The 10,852-nt window shown below is 33.8% G+C and overlaps 1 protein-coding gene across 1 annotated transcript; it reads left to right on the top strand.

Moving 5' to 3' along the window:
* Positions 1–4,933: 4,933 nt before the first annotated feature.
* Positions 4,934–7,070, top strand: LOC105070498 (heat shock cognate 71 kDa protein-like). The gene is given in 3 exon segments (XM_074374681.1): positions 4,934–5,086; positions 5,088–6,786; positions 6,789–7,070. Coding segments are annotated over 3 exon segments (1,926 nt in total). The 3' UTR covers positions 6,863–7,070.
* Positions 7,071–10,852: the final 3,782 nt, after the last annotated feature.

The following is a 10,852-nucleotide window of genomic DNA, read 5'->3' as shown; positions in this document are numbered from 1 at the left end:
TCTTCCTCCCCATACAATGTGCTTGAATCCTTATTAAGGCTTTATCATTCTAATCTCTTAAGTGATGGCACAGCAGTCTTAATTTGCACCATCTAACACAATTATCTTTTAGAAAAGAAGTCATAATTATTTGTAACGGAAAATATAAATATGCCTTTGACCCTCCCAGTCTTTCAGATATTTGTATAACTGTGTTGTCCAAATACGCCTTCTGAGTCTCCTTTGGTGTCATTGTTTATTTTAAGACAGACCAGCCACTGCCAGCTGTGGTTAACAAATGCTCTAAAAGAACAAAGGCAAGAGAGGCTACCTGACATTGTGGGTGAATAACCCTGTAGTACTCTGGACTCTAGTAAGCCTGTCCGTGTTTGGATCCAGGCTGACCATATCAGTTTTGTGATCTTGCAACTTTGACTTCTCAGTTCTTCATTTTCCTTATCTGTAAAAAAAAACCAAAAAAAACAAAAAAAGAGGATAGTAACAATAATGACTTAACTCCTATAGTAGTCATGTGGAATAAATGAATTAATATTTGTAAAGCAAATAGTGTGTAATATATAATAGAGTCTACACAAATGTTAAATAAAACAAACTTGGTTATGTCGTTCAATAATATAGTTCTTTCTAGGATGTCAATTTAAAGATTTCATCATTAATTTTTTTTTCTGTATGATTAAGATTTAGTTAGTCAATACGTATAATTAAAATAGCACAGCCTTTGATTCATAGAAGGTACTCAATGCATTGTACATGTTATTAATCTTCACATTATTATAAGATAATAACAATTTTATTTGCTGAAAAATCAACAATGCAAGAAACTCTTAAGTTATGAAATGTAGCACAAATGAGCAAAAATACGTTTAAAATAATCATGTCTTCAAAAAGAAAATATACATATAAGGCTTCAGAAGGAAAGAAAAGAAGGAAAGTGTGCATAAAAGGGGTTTATAATATTTTATAATAAATATTGTGCAATAAAAGGATTGTGAAAAAAGTGAAATGAGTTAAATAACTAGAGATCATATACAAAATCATTGTTTTGAATATGGCACAATGGATAAAAGAGATAAAATATTCTTAATAATGGAAATTTTTAGCTGAAGTTTAATTAGGAAAGAATTCTTTGACCAATGAAAAATGAATATCTACCTCTCTTTATCAAAGCATGGGTCAGAGAGTTACATGAAATCATGGAAGGTCCAACTGGTAATATCAGTTTAAGTATAAGGGACAGTAGTTACCTGGGAACAGAAATCACACCTGGACCATTAAGAAGAAAAGAACTACTTTTGAATTAGGTTAATAGGCAATATATTTAAAGATTGTGACACAAAATGATGGGCAGCCAATAACTAATAACTTGTCATGGTAAAAAATTAGGCTGGGATATGTGTTGTAACTGTGTAACACAAGAATATGGCAACTTTATGTCAAAAGACCACACTTTCATGCATAAGTGTCTGGGAAATTAGAGGCCAACATAATGAAGAATTAGATATCTACATGCTAAAAATCTGACAGATATAATAACAATGAATCTAGGTCAGTAGTTATTTATTTAAGGAAAAAAGCAATAGTAACAGCCATATAAAGTCATGGAGAACATAAGGCAAGTTAAGTAATAGCTATTCCCTCAGAAATTTTTTGGAACTTCCATCCATTTTGAGAATAAATGCACTATATAGAAGTCCTGTAGTATATGAAAAGGAGGAACTTTACTAAATTCCAAATTTAAAAACTTTGTGATCTCCAGTGTATACTTTTAATATGCTTGCTAATTTATGGAAATGAAACATCTCTATCACTTAATAAGATTAGTAGATTTTTTGTCCCATATAAATGGGCAGCATAAAAAAATTTTTCGAGAAATACTTCTCTAGGTGTTAAAAATTATCTGGTTGACACTTGTAATTTCATCACCTCTCATACTATTTCAAGTCAAGAAGGAAACAATGGGTGCTACTTACCTGTTCTGGCAGTTTCTTAAAGCTAGTTGGAGTAACCCATCTTTGTAATCTGATGCCTAGCTAAATGACATTGAGTTTCATTATATTCTTATATTTCTAGTACAGGAAGAACATAATTTGTTTTTGATGCAAAATAGAAAGCAAAGAGCTCATTTGAGCATTGTACAGAGAATTAAAAAAAAGAAGGGGCTGACCTGGTGAAAATTACATATTCATGGAATATATTACAGTAAATTGTTCTGTTTCTAAACAAAATCCTGTAATCTTTAAATGGTAAATCTCCTTTGGCTGCAATGAGTTTTTCCTGCATCTGGACTACAATATCACATCTTTACTTTCTTATTAATGATACATGTTCTTCATTTTTCAAAACAAAGCCATTTTGGAAAAAGTATTTGCAAATAAAAATGTAAAACTAGGCAATATTTTCTTCAAATGGTTATTTATACAAATAGGTTGTAATCTGATTTTTTTTTTTTTAATTTAAGAAAGGACCACTGTTGTGTTCTTCATGGTACTTTTAATAACAAAGTAAACTGAATCTTTCAGTTTGGTGTTTCTTTTTACTTCTAGGAGAGAAATGATAATGGCTATACTTTGTATCTTTTCAATGTAATTAAAAGTCATTTAAAATATGATATTGTTAGATATGGATCATAAATATACATTTGTATGCACAAAATAATATGTAATATATATAATAATATTGATATACATATATGCAAATGTAAACATATACACACTGATACATCCTAACACTACTCCAATTAGACCATACATGTGTGTGTGTGTGTGTGTGTGTGTGTGTGTGTATCACCAGATGATATATATATCAGACTAGACAACCTCTGGATCAGATACGATTTTTGAAGTTGAAATTGTAGGGTCAATACATATATAGTGTTTACACACACACATATAAATACACAAAGATGCAAATATCTGACTCCTGGGTTGGAGGAAGACATCTTATTTACTTAGAGAGTATCTTGCATTGGATTCTGCTGTTGGCCTTAAGTAAAAAGAAAAATAATCAGGTTAATTTATTAAAGAAATCCCTGGAATAATTTTTAAATGTTAATTCCTTCTCAAGATTTTTATTTATTTTTCAATGTTAAGTTGTATTAAAATGACATTAAAGTGCAAATTGCATAGCAAGTAAACTTTGGAAAATACATTTTAAATTACATATTCTTTTAAAAAATATTGTTTCTGAAAACCTCTCTGTCTCATGCAATTATTTATTTAAAATTGTTAAGTCATAAACTTGCTTTCCTCTGTAACTAGCCACCCAGATTAAAAATGTTAGCAATCAGATGAAATTGTAATTTTCTATACTTCAAAATTTTCCAAGTTCTGGTATCATTTAACTGTTTAAACACTTGGTCCTCATATAACTTGCTGAACTTTACTTATCATTTAAATGAAATAAGCATTGAATCTCATCTAGCTAGTATTGATGAAGGTGCAAGTGAATTATCAGATTTAATACTATATTAATTTAATTTAATGTTTCTTTAGGGAGCACAGTTTCATGCTATTTCATGTTATGTTAGAATAAAAAAATGGGATTTTAAACCTTAGGCATTACATTGAAATACATAATTATGAGATTATGGTAATACTTGTACACATTTATCCCTCTATTTGTATCCTAGTAGGCTGAAATATCACAGTATAATTTTCCAGCTCTGCTAATGTAAAATCCCCACAAGTGTCTATAATTATAAATACAAATAATACAAACATTTTTTCAAGATCAATAGAAATATTTGTCTAATTTATTATTCTTAAGACTGTGCCTGAAGTCCTGCTTTCAGTGTTATTCAGTAAACTAGGAAAAATGTATTATTTGAAAATTAGACTCCTGACACCTAAGTCAGACTTCTTTATCTCTGAAACATAGACAATTTATGCAAGTACAACTTACTTTTAAATTCAAATCTAATTCAATCATGTATTTAGGTTCATTTTATCAAAATCCTACTTAGAATATTCACAAAGAGCCAGACTTTTTATTAAAAAATAAAGTTACAAAGATTAATTTCTTATTTGTAAATTCCAGTGGCTTCCTAAGTAAATGTCTTTTAGAGTATGCTTTCTCCCAGTTCCAATTTGTGTTACAAAAATTATTTCTTATTTTTGAATTCTTTATGTATCTGCACTTATATCCCCAACTTATAGAGTAAATTGACTGAGTTAGAAAGTAGACTCTGTTTCCTTCAAAATCTCCATAGTGTTATAAAATATGTCTTGTAAGGTTAGTTAATTCCGTAACATGAAATTCCATTTTCAATTATTTGTATTAATGTATGAAGCAGATGTGAATAACCAGAAATCAATTTGTATTCATCCATAGAGAACATTTGAATTTATATTGGAATGTGGAAGTGTTGAAGATCTGAATTCAGTTAATACAATATAACCACATGAACAAGAATGTGATTAGAAGTTGCTAAGCTGTCAAATATCCTCATCTTTCTCCAATACACAACTACTCCTTGAAATTTCCTCTGGGGAGGAAACACTTTGTTTTCTCAGTTTTTCTTGTAATGTTTCCTTGAAGTGAGGTCTTTAGTTATTTGCAATTTATATTCCCTCTTTGTCTGCAAAGAAAAACTTTTAAACTGCATATATTCAATAGCAAACAGAGGAATTTGAGATGTCTACAAATGAATATTAATTAGAGTTGAAGTCTGAAGCAATTGTAATGGAGAAATAAAACAATGTGCTGTAACAAACCATTTTTATAAAACCCTGGAGTGATAATATCCAGAGTAATAATGAATGAATGGCAAAGTATAAAAAGATTTTCATAAAAGTATGGCTTGCGACTTCAGAAACATGAATGTATATACTATTAATTAACACTATGAGTGCATACATTACTCATTGAACGCGGCAGAAACTCTTCAGATTGCAGTTCTTTCCTTGAACAGAGCCGGGCCTATGCATCAGCAGCAATGTCTCAGGGACCTGCGGCTGGCATTGGTCTTGGCAGCACCTACTCCTGTGTGGGTGTCTTCTAGCACGGGAAAGTAGAGGTACTTGCCGGTGATCAGGGAAACCCAACCGCCCCAAGCTGTGTTGCTTTCACCCATATCGAATGATTGATCGTTTGATGCTGCAAAGAACCAAGTTGCGATGAACCCCACCAGCACCGTTTTTGATGCCAAATGCCTCATTGGACGAAGATTTGATTATGCTGTTGTCCAATCTGATACGAAGCATTGGTCCTTCATGGTGGTGAATGACGCAGGCAGGCCTAAGGTCCAGGTAAAATACAAGGGAGAGACAAAAAGCTTGTATCCAGAGGAGGTGTCATCCGTGGTTTTGACAAAGATGGAGGAAACTGCAGAAGCCTACCTTGGGAAGACTGTTACCAATGCTGATGTCACAGTACCCACTTATTTCAATGACTCTCAGCATCAGGCTACCAAAGATGCTGGAACTATTGCTGGTCTCAAAGTACTTAGAATCATTAATGAGCCAACTGCTGCTGCTATTGCTAATGGCTTAGACGAAAAGGTTGGAGCTGAAAGAAATGTGCTGATCTTTGACTTGGGTGGTGGCACTTTTGATGTGTCAACCCTTACTATTGAGGATGGAATCTTTGATGTCAAATCTACTGCCGGAGATACCCACTTTGGTGGAGAGGACTTTGACAACCGAATCGTCAACCATTTTATTGCAGAGTTCAAGCGAAAGCACAAGAAGGACATCAGCGAGAACAAGAGGGCTGTCCGTCGCCTCTGCACTGCTTGTGAGCGTGCTAAGTGCACTCTCTCTTCCAGCACCCAGGTCAGTATTGAGATTGATTCCCTCTATGAAGGAATCGACTTCTATACCTCTATTACCCGTGCCCGATTTGAAGAATTAAATGCTGACCTGTTCTGTGGCACCCTGGACCCTGTGGAGAAAGCTCCTCGGGATGCAAAACTAGACAAGTCTCAGATCCATGACATTGTCCTGGTGGGAGGCTCAACCCGTATCCCCAGGATTCAGAAACTTCTGCAGGACTTCTTCAATGGGAAAGAACTGAATAAGAGCATCAACCCTGATGAGGCTGTTGCTTATGGTGCAGCTGTCCAGGCAGCCATTTTATCTGGAGACAAATCTGAAAATGTTCAAGACTTGCTGCTATTGGATGTCACTCCTCTTTCCCTTGGAATCAAAACTGCTGGTGGAGTCATGACCATCCTCATCAAGCGCAATACCACCATTCCCACTAAGCAGACGCAAACCTTCACCACCTACTCCGACAACCAGCCTGGTGTGCTCATTCAGGTTTATGATGGTGAGCATGCCATGACCAAGGATAACAACCTACTTGGCAAGGTTGAACTCACAGGCATTCCTCCTGCCCCCTGTGGCGTTCCTCAGATTGAAGTCACTTTTGATATTGATGCCAATGGAATCCTTGATGTGTCTGCTGTGGATAAGAGCACAGGGAAAGAGAACAAGATTACCATCACAAACAACAAGGGCCCTTTGAGCAAGGAAGACATAGAGCGCACGGTCCAGGAAGCTGAGAAGTACAAAGCTGAAGATGAGAAGCAGTGGGACAATGTGTCTTCTAAGAATTCACTTGAATCCTATGCTTTCAACATGAAAGCTACTGTTGAAGATGAAAAACTTCAAGGCAAGATCAATGATAAAGACAAACAGAAGACTCTTGATATGTGTAATGAAATAATCAACTGGCTTGATAAGAACCAGACTGCACAGAAGGAGGAATTTGAACATCAACAGAAGGAGCTGGAAAAAGTCTGCAACCTGATCATTACCAAGCTGTACCAGAGTGCAGGAGGCATGCCAGGGGCTTCCCTGGCAGCGGAGCTCCTCCATCTGGTGGTGCCTCCTCTGGGCCCACCACTGAAGAGGTTGATTAAGCCAACCTCATAGGTTTAGCATTGTTCCACATAAAACATTGAAGGACCCAAATTTGTAGCAAATTCCATGGCAGTTTTAAAGTTGAGCTGCTATAGTAAATAACTGGGCATTCTTGATACTTAAATATGGAAAATGTGCGTAGGGAAAGGAAGTAACATTGCACTTTATAAGCACTGTATTTTAAGTGGGAAATGCAATGTCTTAAATAAAACTGTATTTAAAATTGGCACACGCACAAAAAAAGAGTGCATACATTAATTACCAAGAAGAACAGAAAAAAGTGGGAAGAGTAAATACATATTAATTTCTATAATAAAATTACCTAGTAGAATATATTTTAAAAATGTTTCAAAATGTAAATCGAACCTAAAATATCTCGGGGGCAGAAACAGTGTAAACAAAACTAGTTACAGAATCAAAAAAAAAAAAAAAAAAAAAACAGATTCTTAGCAACTTCACTTGGCAAATTAGCCAGGTAGCTTATCCGCCAACTAGCACTGACTCTTATTTATAAAAAGAATAGTATAAAATATATTTGTGAAAATTAAACACGGTATTCATAAAGTATTAGTGTTAAAATATTAGACTACTAATTTTCAAACCATCAGTTTTGAATCATTACCATCTCAATTCCTCTTTGTTGTCTTTACCTTGTTCAAATTTTTCAGTCCATGGAACTTTGTTCTATCTCCTGTTCCCTTATTTCTTCCTTTATTTATTGTCTGTGAAATGTGGTCTTTTGGTCCAAGGCTAATTCCATAAAGATTATTGTGTTTATCCTCTATGCTGTCCTCCTTCAATCCCTACAGCAGGAATCATTAATTTTGCAATTACTGAATTTATCTATGATTGACTCTCTTACTTGACGTTCCTTACATGTCTACTTTTTAGAACTGTACTGTCACACACAAAGAAAATGATAAAAAATGTTCATGGTTTGGAATTTTTTCATTGCCAGTGATTTCCAGATATTTTTACCTTTGTGCTAGGAATTTTACTGTTTTTTAAGTCTCATGTTCGAGTCTTTAATACATTTTGGGTTGGTTTTTGTGTATGGTGTTAAGATAGTGGTCCAGTTTCATTCTTTTGTGTGTGACAGCCCAGTTTTTCCAATATGATGTATTGAAGAGACTTTACTTTCCCCACTGTATGTTCTTGACTACTTTGTCATAATTGGCCATGTATGCATGGGTTTATTTCCAGGATCTCTGTTCTGTTCTATTAATCTATGCGTCTATTCTTTCATGAATACTATACTCTGTTGATTACAGTAGCTTTATTTTAAGTCTTAGAGTCAGGTGGTATCTGTCCTTTGGCTTTGTTCTCTTTCAGTATCATATTGGATATTATGAATCTTTTCCCTCTCCAGGTAGACTCAATAAGCAGTTTGTTGATATCCACCAAATAATTTGCTGGGTTTTGGTTTAGGGTTGCATTGAGTCTATAGAACAAGTTGGGAAAACTGACATCCTGACAATATTGAGTCTTCCTGCCTGTGAACATGGACTACGTCTCCACTTATTTGGTTGTTCCTTATTTTCATTTATCAGAGTTTTTGTAGTTTCCTTCATAAAGATCTTATACCTATCTTGTTGCATCTACCCGTAAGTGCTTCCTTGAGTGCTAATGTAAATAGTATTATATGGGTATGTTACGTCTTTGATAGTTGTCACACAGTCCTTGGATAAGCCGTTTTGTTTTTTTCATTCTTTGTTATGTTCACTTTTCCGCTTTGGTGGTTTCCGTTGAGATATCCTCAAGCTCAGAAGATCCTTTCCTCAGCTGTGTCCAGTCTACTGATAAGTAAATCAAAGACAGTCTTCATTTGTTATAGTATATGAGCCAGTTTTCTGGTATGGAATTCATTATCACAGGGAGAAGATGGGTCCCATAAGTAAAAATGCTGAACTTCAATGGCAAATATAGGCAATAATTTGGCAAAAATAGGCAAATATAGGCAAAAACCATCTCCTTTCCTTTAGGGATGAACACCATTTACTTAGTTAAAGTGAAGAAATTAACTATCTGAACATGTTGCAAACCTCTCAGTACGAAGTCTGAATTCACATTGTTACCTGGGGCCTGAAGCATCCTGATGGCTCTGATTTTAGCAGTATACATAAACAAGGTAAAAAAAAAAAAAGGATTTCTGAATTTATAACTTAAGTGTGGCTCACAGATTTTCCACTGCATCCAGTGATCATTATACATAAGTACCAAAATATAAAATATTTACAGCATACTTAGTAGATATCAGAAGCTACATTTCATCCTTAGGTTGTGGGATAAACAGTTTTATAATGAGAAGACCAAAGAAAAGACCCTGAAAGTGTCCCACCCTGGCTAAGATAGTAAATAAAATAATACTGCATCCTGGGAAGGATGATTGAGTTTACCGCCACTCCCAGCAACTTAAAAAATTCAGAAGATCCTCAACTGAGAATAGGTTTGATTGAAATGCATCTTTATCACAGCTTCAGGAATTTTTGTTGAGCTACTCAAGATTTTTTTTAACATTTTTTATTGATTTGTAATCATTTTACAATGTTGTGTCAAATTCCAGTGTAGAGCACAATTTTTCAGTTATACATGAACTTATATATATGCATTGTCACATTTTTTTCTCTGTGAGCTACCATAAGATCTTGTATATATTTTCCTGTGCTATACAGTATAATCTTGTTTATCTGTTCTACAATTTTGAAATCCCAGTCTATCTCTTCCCACCCCCTGCCCCCTCGGCAACCATAAGTTTATATTCTATGTCTGTGAGTCTATTTCTGTTTTGTGTTTATGCTTTGTTTGTTTGTTTGTTTTTTAGATTCCACATATGAGCGATCTCATATGGTATTTTTCTTTCTCTTTCTGGCTTATGCTCCTGGAGAATGTCATTCTAAGTGAAGTAAGCCAGAAAGAGAAAGGATTTTCTTAAATGAAATATATTATTAAAAATGTAAGATATTAGTTTTAAAGGAAACCTTGTCTCACATGATCCTCAGTGTCAAGGCCAGGTTTGGCTATATTATATGAATAAATTGACTAAACTTTATATTTTACCTGGCATACCACTGGGCAGGTATGAGTGGAAATATGAAGTATTATTTCCTTGTTTGTGAAAATTTCATGTAATTTATATGTTGTTCTTTATTAGATCATGTCAACTAGTCCTTGAAGAAATAAGAAATTGAGATGTTTTCATTGTGACTTTCCAACCTATTTAAGTTCTTTTCAGTGAATTTAAATTGATTTTTAACTCAAGATTTGTTCTCCATTAAATAATTTTAAATTTTCATTATTGGTTTGAATATTTGCAGCATTCTTTCTCTTACACAAATTCCTGTTTTCATTATTATCATGAACGGAAATTCCTCTCATGTTCTCTTCTCATTTTTCCTCAACATAGGAAGCTACCAAATTTGGGCTTAACTAAAATATGTTTGAAACTGTTAAGTTTTTAATCATGTATTTTTTTGTGTGTGTGGAAAATATATGATTCCTAGCTAGTTTCTTTGCCTGAGTTGTATCTTCAGGCTGACAGCTACCAGTTATTTCTGTAATCACTTAATTTATGTACATTATATATGCATCTCCTCAAAAATTTTGCTCATTGTCAGTAACCAACTTAAGTGGCAGAATTTGTTACATCAAGAGGAAGTATTTTTCATTAAAATAAGTTCTTTAACTGTTGAAGGAATTTAGCCTTATTAACAGAGGATAAAGCTTCACCAAATCCATCTGAGTTACCTTCTTACATTGTATAAATTGCTTAATTTATTTTGTAGAAGTTAAAGTATTTAAAGATGGTTATATTGTGCATATTTGTCATCCTTTTGTTTAAATGGGTGAAATGATTTCATTCCAAATGATGAGGCATAAAATAATAATTTTAATTACAAAAGCTTAACAATAATTTAATGTTTTCTGCCTTAAACTATTGTCAGATTTCAGAAATATTATAGAACTAAAGATATAACTGTTTATCATTTATT

Source organism: Camelus bactrianus, chromosome 2 (assembly GCF_048773025.1).
Source record: "Camelus bactrianus isolate YW-2024 breed Bactrian camel chromosome 2, ASM4877302v1, whole genome shotgun sequence".
NCBI classification, from domain to species: Eukaryota; Metazoa; Chordata; class Mammalia; order Artiodactyla; family Camelidae; genus Camelus; species Camelus bactrianus.
Note: the sequence above shows the minus strand (reverse complement) of the source record. Positions and strands in the feature narration are given on the sequence as shown.